The sequence below is a fragment of the Moschus berezovskii genome, chromosome 11, assembly GCF_049115385.1.
Source record: "Moschus berezovskii isolate FMDL1 chromosome 11, NW_MosBer_1.0, whole genome shotgun sequence".
In the NCBI taxonomy this organism is placed as follows: domain Eukaryota; kingdom Metazoa; phylum Chordata; class Mammalia; order Artiodactyla; family Moschidae; genus Moschus; species Moschus berezovskii.
The window spans coordinates 68786157-68803779 of record NC_142470.1 but is presented as its reverse complement, the minus strand read 5'-3'; the positions used below and the strand labels follow the sequence as shown (position 1 = coordinate 68803779).

The 17623-nt window shown below is 36.0% G+C and overlaps 1 protein-coding gene across 7 annotated transcripts in view; it reads left to right on the top strand.

Moving 5' to 3' along the window:
* CCDC85A (coiled-coil domain containing 85A) overlaps window positions 1-16756 on the top strand; it is a 217942-nt gene extending 201186 nt beyond the window's left edge. For 3 of the 7 annotated variants that reach the window (XR_008682530.2, XM_055400832.2, XM_055400828.2), the window contains one exon: window positions 14962-16756. Coding sequence is in view for 6 of the 7 variants with exons in the window: in XM_055400828.2 (XP_055256803.1) it covers window positions 14962-15051 (90 nt within the window). In the remaining variant the exon portion in view is untranslated. Of the gene's footprint in view, window positions 1-3897; window positions 4033-7096; window positions 7217-10719; window positions 10819-14961 lie in introns of all 7 variants that reach the window. The other 4 variants (XM_055400833.2, XM_088841438.1, XM_088841437.1 and 1 more) reach the window with 4 other exon arrangements.
* Window positions 16757-17623: the final 867 nt, after the last annotated feature.

Here is a 17623-nt window from a genome sequence, read left to right as displayed (position 1 = left end):
TCTGAGGTTATTGATATTTCTCCCAGCAATCTTGATTTCAGCTTGTGCTTCTTCCAGCCCAGGAACCGATCTGTTGTTCTAGTCCAGTTCTAACTGTTGCTTCTTGAACTGCATACAAATTTCTCAAGAGGTAGGTTAAGTGGTCTGGTATTCCAGTCTCTTTCAGAATTTTCTACAGTTTGTGGTGATCCACACAGTCAAAGGCTTTGGAATAGTCAATAAAGCAGAAATAGATGTTTTTCTGGAACTCTGTTGCTTTTTCGATAATCCAGCTGATGTTGGCAATTTGATCTCTGGTTCCTCTGCCTTTTCTAAAACCAGGTTGAATATCTGGAAGTTCACAGTTCATGTACTGTTGAACCCTGGCTTGGAGAAATTTGAGCATTACTTTGCTAGCATGTGAGATGCGTGCAATTGTGTGGTAGTTTGAGCACTCTTTGGGATTGGAATAAAAACAGACTTTTTCCAGTCCTGTGGCCACTGCTGAGTTTTCCAGATTTGCTGGCATATTGAGTACAGCACTTTCACAGAATTATCTTTCAGGATTTGAAAGGGCTCAACTGGAATTCCATCACCTCCACTAGCTTTATTTTGAAGTGATGCACCCACTTGACTTTGCATTCCAGGATGTCTGGCTCTAGGTGAGTGATCACACCATCATGATCATCTGGGTCGTGAAGATCTTTTTTGTATAGTTCTTATGTATATTCTTGTCACCTCTTCTTAATATTTTCTGCTTCTGTTAGGTCTGTACCATTTCTGTCCTTTATTGTGCCCATCTTTGCATGAAATATTCCCTTGGGTATCTCTAATTTTCTTGAAGAGATCTCTAGTCTTTCCTGTTCTATTGTTTTCCTCTATTTCTTTGCACTGATAACTGAGGAAGGCTTTCTTATGTCTCCTTGCTGTTCTTTGGAACTCTGCATTCAAATGGGTATATCTTTCCTTTTCTCCTTTGCTTTTCCCTTTTCTTCTTTTCACAGCTATTTGTAAAGCCGCCTCAGAAAGCCAATTTTCTTTTTTGCATTCTTTTGTCTTGCGGATGGTCTTGATCCCTGTCTCCTGTACAATGTCATGAACCTCCATCCACAGTTCTTCAGGCAATCTATCAGATGTAATCCCTTGAATCTCTTTCTCACTTCCACTGTATAATCGTAAGGGATTTGATTTCGGTCGTAACTGAATGGTCTAGTGGTTTTCCCTACTTTCTTCAATTTAAGTCTGAATTTGGCAATAAGGAGTTCATGATCTGAACTACAGTAAGCTCCTGGTTTTGTTTTTGCTGACTATATAGAGCTTCTCCATCTTTGGCTGCAAAGAATGTAATCAATCTGATTTCGGTGTTGACCATCTGGTGATGTCCACGTGTAGAGTCTTCTCTTGTGTTGGAAGAGGTGTCTGCTATGACCAGTGTGTTCTCTTGGCAAAACTCTTTTGGCCTTTGCCCTGCTTCATTCTGTACTCCAAGGCCAAATTTGCCTGTTACTCCAAGTATTTCTTGATTTCCTACTTTTCCATTCCAGTCCCCTGTAATGAGAAGGACATCTTTTTTGGGTGTTAGTTCTAGAAGGTCTTGTAGGGCTTCATAGAATCGTTCAGCTTCAGCTTCTTTAGCATTACTGGTCGGGGCATAGACTTAGATTATCGTGATATTGAATGGTTTGCCTTGAAAACGAATGAAGATCATTCTGTAGTTTTTGAGATTGCATCCAGGTACTGCATTTCGGACTCTTTTGTTGACCATGATGGCTACTCCATTTCTTCTAAGGGATTCCTGCCCACAGTAGTAGATATAATGGTCATCTGAGTTAAATTTACCCATTCTAGTCCATTTTAGTTTGCTGATTCCTGAAATGTCGACGTTCACTCTTGCCATCTCCTGTTTGACTGCTTCCAATTTGCCTTTTGTGGACCTAACATTCCAGGTTCCTATGCAGTATTTCTCTTTATAGCATCAGACTTTGTTTCTATCACCAATTTCATCCACAACTGGGTGTTGTTTTTGCTCTGGCTCCATCTGTTCATTCTTTCTGGAGTTATTTCTCCGCTGATCTCCAGTAGCATATTGGGCACAACTGACCTGGGGAGTTCATCTTTTAGTGTCCTATCTTTTTGCCTTTTCATACTGTTCATGGGGTTCTCAAGGCAAGAATACATATATTGCCCCCTTTTATGAGATTAATCCTCTACAATCTGTATTGAGTATGTTTAAAAAGAATCTTTTATAGGATACTGAAAAATGTTGCTATTGCATGTTGTATCAACTTTCTGAAAATGAAAATAAATGACTGCTCCTTCCAGCAGGCCTCTAACTGGTCATAGATATTACCTTAGATTTTATGGTTATTGTAATAAGTTTTGTTACAGTGGAGAGGCATTGGGATTTAATCTCACTACACATTAAATACAAATGAAAGAAATTTTTATGTTTTATTTGGTTGTTGGATACAAAAAACATGAAATCTGTGAGATGTGTAAGTCTTGGAGAGAACCAAATTTAGAATATAGAGATCATTTGTAAGAAAATCTGCATTCATTGCTAATGATCATCCCAGGAACAAAACTATGCAGGTTGGGATGGGGGGTGACTTTTCAGCCATCCACCATATAATAAATTGTTGGATAATTCTTTATGATGGAAATAGACACTGATGTATGAGATGATTACTGAGAGAGAGAGCAAAGTTTCAATTAGTGTTGCTTTGAGGAAATGATCATTGTGGTCCAACTGCAAATATATAATTTTCTCTGCTATATGTGAAGAATATGTGTGAATTTCTTACTTAATAGGTTACTTGTACTTATTTTGTAGACTCAGAATAAAATTTTGTGAGTACCAAATCCTGGTCAACATTGCTCCCTTTCTGATATCACTTCAGACCATGGTATATTTTCTTTATTGTTCAGCCTCCAAAAGTCTTAGAAAAGTAAAAATTAGGTCAGTGCTGTTCACCATCAAGCAAATAACAAATTAATGAGAACTAAAATTTACTTTCTCATTTTAAGTCTCCTAAAATTAACTTAAATGTTTGGACACTGAATTTTTAGACTATATTTGCAAGTTTTCTATATTTCAAAAATTGTTTCTTATTCTTTAGGACATAGTATTCTTGGAAGGGCTTAGTGAAAGTTGGCAGGGAAAGGAAATTATGGACAAATGAGTTCATTTTGTTTCTGATCATTTTAATAAAATTACAGTTTGGTCATGGAAAAAACTGAAATTTAGGGATGAAAACTCTTTATTTTCTTTTTATATCAGTTATATGATAGCTCTAGTTACAACCAGTACAGAAATTTGGGAAATGACTGATTAATAGAAATTTTGATAATTATGTATATGCCCCATGTAAAATAGTTTATTGCAACAGTGATCTCTGAGTTCATTATATACTCCAGTATATAGAAATTTTGCTGAGAATTTGATGCAGTGTCAGTTTTTATGAGTGTTGAATATATCTACCCAACGTGTTTCTTAACATAAGGTCTGAGTGCTCCCAACTGCATTTAAATAATTTCTGAAGTTTCCACTTTAAATACTTAGAAGACCTATGTTAATTCTCTATTTCTCACAAATAAAAGCAACAAAATTAAGTTGTATAAATAGCTTCCTTTTTTTTTTTTTTGGTAGAATTTTGGCATTATCATCTATCTCTTTTTGATAGCTTGAGAATTAGTTATACCTCTGCCCAAAACTTAAAAAAAGTATATCAATATTAGCTCTTACTTACAGGACTTCACTGAGTTTTTTAATGTTCTCCCTTGTTAGAGGTGCATGTTACAGCTTGCCATTGTGGTCATTGTGGTTCATTTCATTAAGCTTCTTGTTCTATCTGCTTTCTTGAGACTTGGGAAACAGCATTTTTCTGAGTGATTGTACTATATTGTTCCAAATATAAGGCCACCCAGAATAGAAGGCAACCTCCAACTAGAAACAGCTCAAATATGGAGAAAGGCTGGGGGCCCAGAGCCCGGCGGGTCTTGCAGTGGTGGCAAGGGTGCCGAGGAATAGGACGATGCCTGCCCACTCTCCCGGTGAGTGAAGATGAGTCAGCTGCTGATTTGCTTGTGCATAACCAGATGGATTCTGTTGCTAGAGGAAAAGTTATACTGGGGGGAGAGAACACGTCTGCACGCATGAAAGAAAGTCACTGTGTGTCCGGATCAGGGGAGGGAAGGTGGGAATAGAGGCTTTTATCTTCTAAACAGTCACCTTCAGTGCTTTTCCCCCTGAACCTGGGGTGAAAGTTGAATAACCCCAAACATTGAAGAAGGAAAAAGGTACCTGCACCTTTTTTTTGAAAAGGGGTTTAAAGTCAGTGACCATGAAAATGAACTGTTAGACACCAACAGAAGTGTCAAGACCAGCTCAGAAAATTATTCCTTGCCCTTTCAAACTGACCGCTGACCCAAGTGGTGGTGTGTACACTGTGTGTGGTCATGTGTAGCTTGAAAACAAGCAACCCCAAAACTGGGACTCGCATTTCCAATTTCAGTAAGATTTTTTTCTTTTTAAATTCCCTGTGTCCTGAGTCAGCCAAGATACAATTTAAATAAGCAGGCTAAATCTTATTGAAATAAACTCCAAGGGACTCTTTTAAAATATTTTTTGTGTTAGTATTTTACCCAGTAGCATATTTTAAAAAGTACTTCAGTGAAAATATATTAATCAACTGAGAATACGTATTGATGGCCCCAGAGCCTAGAGAAAGCCCAGATAAAACTCTGCCAATAAGCACTGGAAATCTAAAATTTTACTTTATAGTAACTAAATTAGATGTGACAGAAAGAATGAGGTGCTTGTTTCTTTTATAATCAGGAAAACTATTTAGCATCTGTTAGTGCACAACTTAACCTGCATTCAGTAACCTTTGCAGCTACACAAAAACTACATGAAATATGAACCTTTACCTTTCTGGTGATGACTAAGCAAAGCACATTTGAAGTATAGCTCGAATCCCTGAATAAGTTGCCTGCCACCACCTCTTCCCCCTTCCCCCACCCATGTAGCTTCCACTGTAGCTTTTATGATGATGATGGTGGTGAAACTTCTTTAATAGAAGGGTATGTCTTTCTGAATAGGCAGGACTGTCCTTAAGTCTAAACAATGCTAAATTGCCCAAAGGATGTGGTTTAGGGAAGCTACTTATCATTGATTTCAGAAATTCTCTTAAACCAAATTACCCTGAAAGATAGAGGTCTTGTGCCCAAGGGCAAAGAAACTAGACTTGCACATGCCTACCACATTTTGCCAGGTCTAGGATTTGAAACAGGCTGGGCAGAAAAGGAAGAATTTGAAGGGAGTTTGTTCCAGAGGGGGAAGGATCTTTCCTGACAAGTTAGATTACCATTCAGAGGAAACAACACTGTAGTGGTGGAGCCCAAATGAGACGTGGATGTGAACTCTGTATAACCTCAGAAACCTTTTCCGAAGAGTTCCTAAGGGTGGTACCGGTAAGGAAAGAGAATAGTAGAGAACCAGAGCTTTTCAGGGAAGAAGAACTTCCTTTATAACTTATTTGTTTTGGAAATATTTGATTTCTACAAAGGAGAGAATGTCCAAATTTGGTGGTTGGATGGGGGGCATGTGCCTGTTATTAATCATCTTTAAACTTCTTATAGTTTACTTTCTATTATTTGTTTTAGGTACTCTATGTCTGATTTGATTTAAATTACAACAAAACAAACCTTCAATTTTTTTCCCAGAGGGGGTTGGGGCTGTGATAATTGTATGTCCTGTGTCATCACCTGCTATTAATTTCATCATTAATTGCAGTGGCAGACAGAAGCTAGAAGGTCACCTAAATGTCATAATCCATGGCTTCCTCTTCCTGTTGGTTAGTTAGGGTGGGAGCAGGACCTGACCTGATTGCATAGGAAAGAACATGGCTTCAGTTGGCTTGTGAGATGGCAAGGACAGCCTTCAGGGACATACAGATGGAAAGGACAGTGTCGAGGGAAGGGAGAAGATATTCTCAATTCATTATAAATAATAATCTCTGTAAAAATCAATAGCAAGAGTTAATTTCTCTGCAGTTAGCATGGTTTATGTAAAACCCATACCTGTAACTATTGCTGTGCTCAGCTTCTCCCACCCATCCCTAAAATGTACAACATAGAAGTGCTCCTGTAGATGCTAGAAAATTAACGTCCCAGATCACTGTTGTTTCTTCCTGCCAAGAACCCACATATGATGCGCCTTCCATGGCTCCTTCTCAGGGGATTAGATTCATAGGATCAAGTTAAAGGGAACAGTTATTAATCTAGTAGGTATGAAAAAAATCTGCAGATTTGTTGATGGATAGAAATTAAAATCTCTCAGACCCTAAAAACAGGAATATTCCCATTAGACTGTTTTTGCTAGGAGGGTAGATCACTACTGTTCTTTTTCTTTCCTTGTCCATTAGTATTTTACCCAAGGAACCCTGGAAAAAGAGACATTTTTACTTTTTCCCATTTCCTGTATTGGCGACTGTGACTCTTGCAGGTCAAATTAATAATGCCCAGGTTCTGACTTCTCAGCAATTCAGTTGAAAAGTCACTAAACTACAAATATGTAATTTGCAATCTGTTTTTTTTTTCATTTTTTAAAAGTTCATAAAATAAGAGAATTCTTGAAGAAAATGTTGCATATGGTTAAATTTCCTTGGGAAATGTTCTGCCATAGGTAAGGGACACCATTTCTCCAATGTGATGTATCTGCATTTTCTGAGACATATGGAATATGGCATTTGTCATGCTGAGTGAGCATGTTTAACTCAAATGTGGAGTAACTCACAAATTCCCTACTCTTGAGTATCTTTAAGTTTCAAAAATCATTCTTAAAATGTTCTTAATGGGCATTCCTTAGGGGGCATTGCTCTTTTCAGTAAATCAGAACTGACATCTGGAAATGCATAGAGATGGCTCTTGGTTACTTTTTTTTTTTTGCTGGTCAAGCAGCAAGTGTATTCCAATTAACAGGTTGATAGCATCTTATGACAGGCTAGGAAAAAAAAAGGCTAATTCTCATTTGGCAGTGAAATTGAATATTGAATGACATCTCTTCAGTTATAAACGACTTTTGTTTTAATAACAAAGTTGTCGATTTTCTACTAAGGGTTCTTTTAGGTTGTCATCTGGGGCTGATGGGAGTAACAGTTCACCCAACTCTCCAGCTAGCTTCAGTGGACATACCACACCTTCTCAGCAGCCTGAACCCGTGGTACACTCTCTTAAGGTAACCAACTGTGTACAACCATTTCTTCAGTACTTCAGTTGTGTTGTGGCTTGTTCACTATAGTCTGGTAATCCTCACGGTCTCGTTTTAACCATAGATACTTTATTTTTTGACCCCTATGGTATAACTTTTTTTAATCTTAAGTTTTGAAGAATGATTTTAATTTTATAAACTAATAGTGGGTTTGAGTACTTATGGTTGAATTGAATCTCTAATTTTATCATTTTGTTTTGAGTAATGTGATTCATATCTATCTGCATTGAAGTTGAAGTCTGATGTGCATGTATGTGTAAAATATTGTTACAGGTATTTTCTGTGCAATGTTTGTAGCATGGATGTCTTCAAATACAGGAACTTAATAATTAACCAAAATAAGGAAGGATACCATATTTTTTTTTTGCAACTGAAGTACATTGTGCAATTTACTAAAAAAAAAAGTTTTCAAATAAAGCCTACTCTGTTCACCACAAAATAGAAATTAAGTCTTCTAACTCTAGTTAATGCCTCTTTATAGACTATTCATAAAGATATTTATTTATTTTTATTTATTTATTTATTTTATTTTTGGCTTATAATTAAGATTCTGCAATAACTTAAAGAAAGATGTGGCTTAAATTTATCCTTTATTTTTCTTTACCAGTAATGAGCTTTCCAATAAATAAAATTAATAATATTCAATATAAATATTTACCTCTCTAAGAAGAAACTGCAGGCAATAAAAATCATATTAAAAACTGAGACAAGTCCTTGAAATTTCATCAGCTCCAAAGTATAAAACACTGTCCTCCAAATTATCTCTAATTCCTAACATGTCGCACAGAGTCGGACACGACTGAAGTGATTTAGCATGCATGCATGCGTTGGAGAAGGAAATGGCAACCCACTCCAGTATTCTTGCCTGGAGAATCCCAGGGACAGAGGAGCCTGGAGGGCTGCTGTTTATGGGGTCGCACAGAGTCGGACACGACTGAAGCGACTTAGCAGCAGCAGCCTTGAGTAAACCTTTCTGAGCCATAAAGTAAGTAGAGTGCTTCAGTCCTGCTTTTGCCACATGGATTTCACAACTTTTCTAAAGTTGTTTTGGTTTCAGAATGATTTATCCACAGGCTGATGAGGCACTCTTATGCAGGGGACCACACTTTCCTTGGCATGCAGAAAAGCAAAGAAGTGGATGAGAACTTCAAAATATTTACTTGACTTGAGGATGATTGTTTTAGCAGTTGATTTAGCTCCCTCATTACATTTTGCTGTAACTTAGATGAAATGAGTGTGCTTCTCCCAAGCACTTACAGATTGCTGACAAGGGGAGGTGGTAGAACTATGCTGGGGGCCAGTGGCAATGAACTTGGTGTTTCCTGTCTCGACTGGAAAACCTCACAAAATGAACAACTGAGGGGAATTTGTGGGAAGGCACACCAGAATGAGGGGCCCTTCCTGCCCTTTGTCTGACAGCTGCTGGTTTATCAACTGGCTTGCTCTTAGCAACAGCATTTGGATACTATTTAGTATGAACAGCATGCTAAACAAGCTGTTACTTGAGCATAAATCAGGCACTAGCAATCTGAAAGCACTTTAGCAATGGAAAAATGAAGGAGTGGCTTCAAGCCTGTAGTATTGGTATCTATACATACTCCAGAAATGACACACTGCCCTGCTTTCCAAACTGAAACCTGTTTCAGCACATTACCTTATTCAATGACAAGTGCAATTGGAATCAGACCAGTGTAGTGGGTCACACTGCCATCTTTCCTTTGTTTCTCAATGCAGCTGTGGTAGTATGGCCTAAAAGCAAGGAAGAACGCTTCAGTTTTCTCCAAATTCATTTTTGAATTTTCATATAAAATTTTATCTTGAGAGGAAGATATTATGTTATAATCAGAACACATTAAGTGTCCTCACTTGGCTGATGGGTAATGCTGAGCGACTAAAGCACCTTGCTTGGGTAACTGGAGGCTCTTGAATATAGAATGCATTTGCGTCCATGAGTTGAGACAGAAATATGTGCAAACATAGCCTCTGGGAAATGTATCTTTGGAATATCTCAACAGAAAAAAAATGTAGCCTCTTGACATGTTTTGTTTTTAAAAGGCTACCAATCTAGAGCTGATTTATATCATAAGATTTTTCTGTTCTGAAAGTAGTAGTTGAAACAGTGGCTCAGTTTCTCATCTTCTCGTAAAGTTTTAAAAATTTCTAAACTTTAATAAACTCCATGGTCATAGTTCGGGGGAAAGAGTTGTAAATCAATGTGAGGAATTAGTCCACTTGAAATACGCCACATTTTTCTTGCTTTAAAATTCATAACTATTAATTGGAGCTTCACTTCATTTAGGAGAAATTAACTGATTTGAAGTACACTTCTCTCAGGTGCATAATAAATCGAGTTTGTGGGCAAATGAGCTTGTTCCAAGGAGTGCTTTAAGTTTTCTATGAATATTCATTGCGCATCATCAATAATTTTCTCTAAGTATAACAAGAATGTGAACTGACTCTCTAGTGTTCTGCTTCAGGCTTTTAAGTGTGAATTCTCAGGTGACACCTTTAGGTGTGGCCATCAGCACTGACCGTGGCAATAGAACCAAGGGGTTTAGCAGTGTTACAGTTCAGTGTGGATTGTACAGGAGCTTTTAGGATAAACATTTTTTTAATACTACATCAGTAATTTGATTTAGAAGCTGATGTAGAGAAAAATAACAAATAGCACTCAAGGCCAAAGTTTTGTCTTCTTTTGTACTATATATAGAGTATTGACATGAAACTTTTAAAGACATTTTGAACAGGATCTTATTCTCAATTCATTTAGGAATAATTTAGACAGGTAGAATCTAAAATTGTTTAAAAGCATCACATTCTCAGATGAAAAATGAAAAATACTTAGTATTACATATTTTCACAACTGGGGAGCCATTGCTTCTCTTTGCTTTTGTCAAAGAGCTGTCTCCATAGTCCTGTCCTTGGCACCAGGAACACATCCAGGCAAGAACTCTGAGGTCAGTAATGTTCATGTTAAAAGTTCTTATGGATTCTGACAAGTTTCACCTGTCATTATTATCCTTTTTAGTCATTTTTTTCTATAGGCCGTGTCTACATATCATTTGGACTGTTGAGTAATATAATTAATTACATGCCAGTCTTTACAATGGAGCAGGATTTATTGACTATCTCCAAATGGTTGACAGTCAGCTTTATCTTAATGACCAAATTAACTAAATGCATCTAATTATTTTGGACATGAATGAATTCAATTGACTATTAATGATGCAGTAGATTGCTCTTAATGGCCATTTGAAAATCAAGTAGAATTGACTCCAGATAGCTTTCAGAACAATCACCTCTTTTAAAAGATTTTGCCAAATACCAACCTACTCTGATATGCAGACATGGAAAAAAAACTAAGATTTTTTTTTTTTTTTTTTAAGTGGAGCTCCTTGATGATTTTTATTCATAACTAACAAACTTTTTTTTTCCATGTGAAATTTGCTTTTCTTTTTCAACAAATCCAGGTCTTGGATGTTCAGGAAACTATAGATCGTCAGCAGGGTAAAGAGTATGAACATGACCTTAGTGAGACAGAAAAAGCTATAGTCAGAGAAATGTGCAATGTAAGTTTAATGTGCTTTATTGTGTATTCTGTGTTGAAAGCCTCATCATAGCTTAGATTTTGCTTCATGAATACCTACTTTTTAAAATGCTGGCCAAATGCCTTTATATTTTTATGTGAAAGTAAAACCAAACCTTGATTTTCTTTAGTAAATGTTATTGCAGTATTTTTTAACACAATAATCATGTAAAATATGCAGGTGAGCAAGAATCGGCCAATTCTGTGTTCCAGAATGAACTGTGAAAGTTTCTGAACAATAAATTTCCTAAAATGTTACTAGTTTTGATAAAATAAATCAGTTTCCATTTCATAGTTTTCCTTAAAGAGCAGTGTTTAAAAACCTATGATAAAGAAAACGCAGCCTTCTGCAGATTATTTGTAACGATACTTGGGGGAAAAAAATCACCATCTTAATATTGGGTTGGCCATAAAGTTTGTTCTGTTTTTTCCATAGAAACTGGAACGAACTTCTTAGCCAACCCAATAGGTAATATTTGCTAAGTTCTTTATTCATATGTTGTGCTTCATGACATGCCCAGCAGTATCTCAAAATAGTAAGAGATAGATATGAACTTATGAGATAGCCACACAGAAATCTGCCTATGAAATCACAGAAATAGAGTGGGGAAAAAAAAAAAAGACATGCCAGTTTCACAATGCTTAGCCTAGGTGATCATTATTGGGGTTTGGATTTGATTAATCTTAATTTTAATTTTTGAGTAATATGCTTTGGATATATCATTTAATCAAGAATATAATTTGTGGAACTTATTTAAAAACTAGAATATGTTGGGGAAGACATTTGTTAAAAGCAAAAATTCATGGTCAGCTATTTTAAGCTTTTATTTGAATTGGTGTTCCATTGTACTTTTATCCTTTGTTCATTAGGATATAAAAATTGCTTAGAAATACCCTTAAGCTTTAGGCTATTAGGACCAGGTATCTCATTTACCTACCTCCCCGAGGCATTCCTAGAATCCAGGAAATGTTAAATAAGTCCCATGGGCATTTAGCTTTGCCCCAGCACATATAGTCTCTTGCTTGCTTGTGTTGTTTTTCTTACATATCTGTTGTCTGTTTTCAAATGGTCATTGGTTCTAAATGTCATGATTTCCTAAATGCATCACTGTTTGTCTTCTGTAGCTTTTTGTCTGTTCTTAAACTTCAGTTTGATCACCTCCCTCAGATAAATTTTAAAGTTCAAACATTAGGAATTGTAAAACTGGAAGGGACCACAGGAGGTCATACCTTCAGTGGTTCTGTCATATTGAGGCTCCTTCATAATTCTGAAGTCTCGGTTTCGCACCAGATCTTGGGCAATTGGGGTAGGAACTCGCATTTTATACTTGAAGAAACTGAGATTCTGAAATTAAGTTACTTGCCCCAATTGTCCTCTAATGAATAGGGAAGTCAGGCATATACCCAGATTTTCTCTGAGGACCAGCTCTTTCCACTTTCCCAATTGTAGTGAATCTAGGCACTTCCATTTTCTTTCTCAAGAATGAAAATCAGTGTATCTTTCAGAGGAAACCATCTCTATTGCGCTCAATGCCAAAATTTGTCTGAAGAAACACAGGACTGTTTCCTGTCTCTTTTTTGATGAAATATTTTCAGATATTAGAAAATTTATTTCTTAGAGAAGGGACCCACTAATGAATTGGATCCTGATTAGTTTTGCATTGATCTTGATTTGCCTGTATTTCCAAAAATCCTTCAAAAGGACACACAAAGTGGTAATTATTGTTGCCTTCAGAAAGCCAAGAACTTTTTACCTTTGAAAGTTCTCTAGGGCATCTTTTCTGTTTTCGCCTTTGGTCACAGAAATTTGAGAAACAAAAAAAGTAGGCTAGTTCAAATCTGATTGTTAGCACTGTTATGTTTGGAAACTATTTAAAAGCCACAAGAAAAAAAAAAGTGTTGATTTAAAATATTTGTGTCACCATTGTAAGTTATATTCACATCAAGAACACATAGCAAATATTGGAGAATAAACAAAAATAGTTTGTGGGACAGTTTCAAAATTTCTAAGCAATAATGTACATAAGATTATGAAACCTATTAGAGGAATTATGGGCTTTTACAATAACATTACAGAAATGTAAAGCTTTCTCATAATGTGAGATCAGTTAAAAGACTCAGGTTTATATCCGTCTCTGGTATTCTTTCTGAAAATAGGTTGTTAACGTCTATACAGTCTTTCCATTTTATAGATGTTAACAACCTTTCTTCGCAGCACCATCATTTTGATTAGTAAGCATGTAGTGCTTCTAGTCTATTCCCAGCTCTACTACAAAAATACACTGTCCTCAAAGAAACAGTATATTACCTATCTTTTTGTAGTAATGGTTTTATCTTAGGTTTTTCTCTTTGGCCCTTGTCAGTTCCCTGGGAATAGCTGAGATACTTGACTGACCCGCTATCTCAGTAACCATCTCAGACACCCAACTGTTCAGCTCTCTTACTTATTTAACAAGTCACTACTCTGTGTCTGTCTTAGTGTCTTTGGCTTATTTCAAAGTTCTGTCTTCTCTGAGTTTCCTTTCATCGCGTAATTTCAGGGGTAAGGCCCACTACATTCTACATTTGAATACTTGAATAGGGGGTTGTGTACAACACTTTGGAGTTGTAATCATCTAATGCCTTTTGTTCCTGATCATTTGAATCTATCCTTTGCTTCTAAACAAGACGTCAAAGCATTCTGGGTATATGTAATACCATTTAAGGGCTAGAAAGGGAAAGTCCGTAGTGTCCCTTGGCTTCCTGATTCAGAATGTGTACCTCTTCAGTTAGTGTATTGAGAGAGGACACTTTCCTAACTCCCTTGGGTACAGTCTGAACCATTCACTGCTATATATGCTCATTAGTGTCCGACTCTTTGCAACCCCATGGACTGTAGCTAGCCAGGCTTCTCTGTCCATGGGATTTCCCAGGAACAAATGTTGGAATGGGTAGCCATTTCCTTCTTCAGGGGATCTTCCTGACCCAGGGATCAAATCCAGGTCTCCTGAATTACAGGTGGATTTTTTACCATCTAAGCTACTAGAAAATTCCTTCCCAAATATTTAAGGACCGTAACTACAACTCCCTTCAAACATGACAGGACATCTCTACCACATAATACTGTCTGCTAACACACAGAGATGAATAGTTCCACGGGTTTCAAAATGAAGGTAGACAGACTCCTACATGCTTATGTGTTACTATGACTAGAAATCTGCTTCCCTGGAATATCTGCTCTTTTAAAAGAGAAAACAAGTATTGATGAACCAGCTGGTTTATATTCGTGTTAGAGCAATGTAAATTTCTGTAGAAGTAATCAATCTGATCATAATCCTAACAGTGAAACACTAAGAGAGTTATGACTGTTACTATGTGGTTTCTTAATGTAGTATATTGGTATGTCATTGTTGGATTCAGTGGTTTTACTTGTTATTAATCTCACCCTTTGCTATTGTCTCTTCAAAATAGCCTGATTTTTAACATATTGTTTTTTAGTGACTCTTGAATTTATTCTTATCTTTTCCCTGCATCTGAATGGTTTCTATTGTGGTAATCTGAGATATACTATTGAGTAGCTAAGATTTTTGATAACTAAGGCCCCCATTCCACAGGGAAAACAAGGGAAGTCTACTAAGTGACCCTAAGGCTACTAGCTCAGAACTTTAAACCACTACAGACAGTGAAGGAGCTTTTGTTCTTAGTTATTTAACATTTTGGTATTCCTCATTTTAGATGTATAATATAGGAACCAGGATGATTTTGCTCCTGTATTCTTAACTACACATTAGAATCATGTTGACAGCTTTAAAAATAATAGACAACCCTACCTGTTTAAGAATAATTCCTAGTGGACAGCCAGAGTTGAGGACCACTCCCATAACCAGTTTAAGTTGGCATATTATTTTGTAATTTTGACCCTGATTGCTAAAGAAGCATGGCACTCCTGTCCCTTGAGCAGTTCTCATGATTTAGAAACTTGCATCACATTTCATTTTATTTTTGAGCTCATTTGTGTAAATATTTTGTCTCTTGTCTTATATTCCTCTTTGTCCTTCTCATAGATTTCCCCTCTTTAAAAAAAATACACACCCCTTTGTGGAACAGGACAATTAAGATGCTTACTCTTTTTCTTCTTTTTCTTAAGGTTGTATGGAGGAAACTTGGAGATGCTGCAGGTTCGTGTCCTGGAATTAGGCAACATTTGTCTGGAAACCAGTACAAGGGACCCATGTGAGATGCACTCTCTTTCAAACATGACATCACCACTGCCAGAGAGATAAGAGAGGAAAGAGTGGATTTCCACAAACCTGGAGTAATTGTACATTGCACATATTTTCCCTCGATAAACTTTAGTATGGCTGAAGTTGTATTTTTTGTCTCTCATTTTGATGTTCACTACAGTCCATCTCAAAAACAAGGTAGCTTTGAAAATCACCATTTTGGTACAATATTTTCATTAGAACTAAAATGTTTTTGACTCTTCAGATCTAAGATTGTAATGGGGAAACCTGCATGATTGGAAGAGTCCAGTAGAGCTTCAGTGGTTTTGATAGAATCGAATCATTGCATATCATGGTGGGAGTGTTCTACCATGTTGTTGAAGATAGCAAGTGGTTTCCAGCTTCCCAAGTTGGAGAGTTGGTCACCTATTATATTTTAGTCAATAAAATACTAGTTCCTGATGCATAATTAATTTGGATGGTTAGATTTCTTGGATTTTGTTTTGACTTTTGAGGTACTAAAAATACTACATCAGTTTTCCTTACCAGCTAGAAGGGTAGCAGAAATTGTCGAGTGCATTGTCAGAGTGCCATTTACTTAAACTGATCAAAGTAAATACATCTTTTCTTTTCATCTTAATGTATTATTCATGAAGACACATCTTGGGGACATATCAACCTCCATCTTCAGTGTATTCATTAATGTTAATATTAACAATTTCAATTAAAGAACAAGCAAACAATTTTTCTAAGTGTTTCCAGCTGTGAGATGTCAATTTCTACAATTTAGTTTCTAGACATGCTGTTATATTTAATAAACTTTCTGTAAACTTTAAAATATTGCACTGCATTTATGAAAAAAGCTTTCTTAGCCTACAGCAGCTATCTTAATGTTTTATGAAACTGACGCATGTCCTTCATTATTGAAGCTAAAAGCTCTTGTTCAGATTGCTTGAGATTTGAAAAGGAGGTGTACTAGCTTTAGTTTTTCCTTATTTTTGGTATATATATATATATATAAAATAATAGACTGTGTGTATTGGAAATGCTATGATAGGTATTTTGTGTTTATTCAAATGCAATGATAGTTTCTTGTATGAATGTGCAAGAGGCCTGTGACCGAATGCTAACTTTATATTGTAATATAAAATTATAAAAGTAGGAATGCAACGATTCCCAGTTTTCTTCTAAATTACTCAGATTTGATTCATAGCAGATATTCTGTTGCTCTTGTTTTTAAATGGGCTCATTACACATGTATTAATTGTCATTGGTGAAGGAATTGTTATATTTTTTTGAATGTTATTGTTATGAAAAGGCAATCCTGTTCTTAGAAAATATTTATGAATTAATTTGCTATAGAATTATCTTTCTAATTATTGTAATTGGGTTACCATTTAAGCTTTTCTTTTAAAACATTATATATTTTAAGAATATTATTACTTTATAAAGGAAAATTGCTTGCTATATTTACACCTTTTCTTGAAAAGCTTTTATCCTTAAATTGTTGTATTCCTACACTCTGAAGACATTTAAAAAAAAGTTTTGTGCCTGCAGTAGAGCCTGCAGAAGCTAATACAAGGAACACTGGTCTTTTGACAAAATACTTGTGTAAATTTTGATACTGTATTAAAACTATTTTTTTAAAGTTCTAAAGTTAAAATTGAGTATCAAGTATATGTGTTCATCTTAGCAATGGTAATAAATTATTTAACCCCAGTGTTTTTTCCTTCAAAATGTTTTCCCTAAATTGAAATTTCTCATAGTTGCTAAGTATCATATTGCTCATGTATGATGACAATAATGATAATAATAGAAAACAAAGGCATGTTTAAATATGCTCTTAATGAGGAATTTAATATTTAGAGATTACTTAATTCACTATTTTTTTAGTATAATGTAGTTAAAAAGTTTAGAATGATATTTAAGAATATTTAAAAATTAGGTATCTTTTAATTCATATAGATTAGTATTAAACATCAATTATTTATTTTTAAAATATTAGTAGTCAGAAGGACATAAACTAGAAGGGAAGTATTAAAGAAATGGAAAACTTGGTGTCTCTAAGAGACTTCTGCATTTTTTAGGAAAGAATGACTTAAGATGCAAGTCAGAGGATAGACATAACTTCTTGGAAATCACTGTGGAACAAGGCTTCTTACACTTAGCATTAGTCCCTGCTTTAAATGGCATAGTAGATGGACAGCTCAGGATCTGAATCTGGCTACTGCTGACATTTTTATCAGTAAAACTGAGTGATACCCTTCTTTTATGTGACCAGATTATTTATCTCATTTTCTCTGGAAAAAAAGGTTAATTTACATATCTTGGTAGGTTACCTTTACCAGCCTTGAAGCTGTCAGTCTATCAGAATCTAAGCTTTTTAAATTCATGCTGTATAAGTTTCTGCTGCTAAGTCACTTCAGTCGTGTCCAACTCTGTGTGACCCCATAGACGGCAGCCCACTAGGCTCCTCTGTCCCTGGGAATTCTCCAGACAAGAATACTGGAGTGGGTTGCCATTTCCTTCTCCAATGCATGAGAGTGAAAAGTGAAAGTGAAATCGCTCAGTCGTGCCCAACCCTTA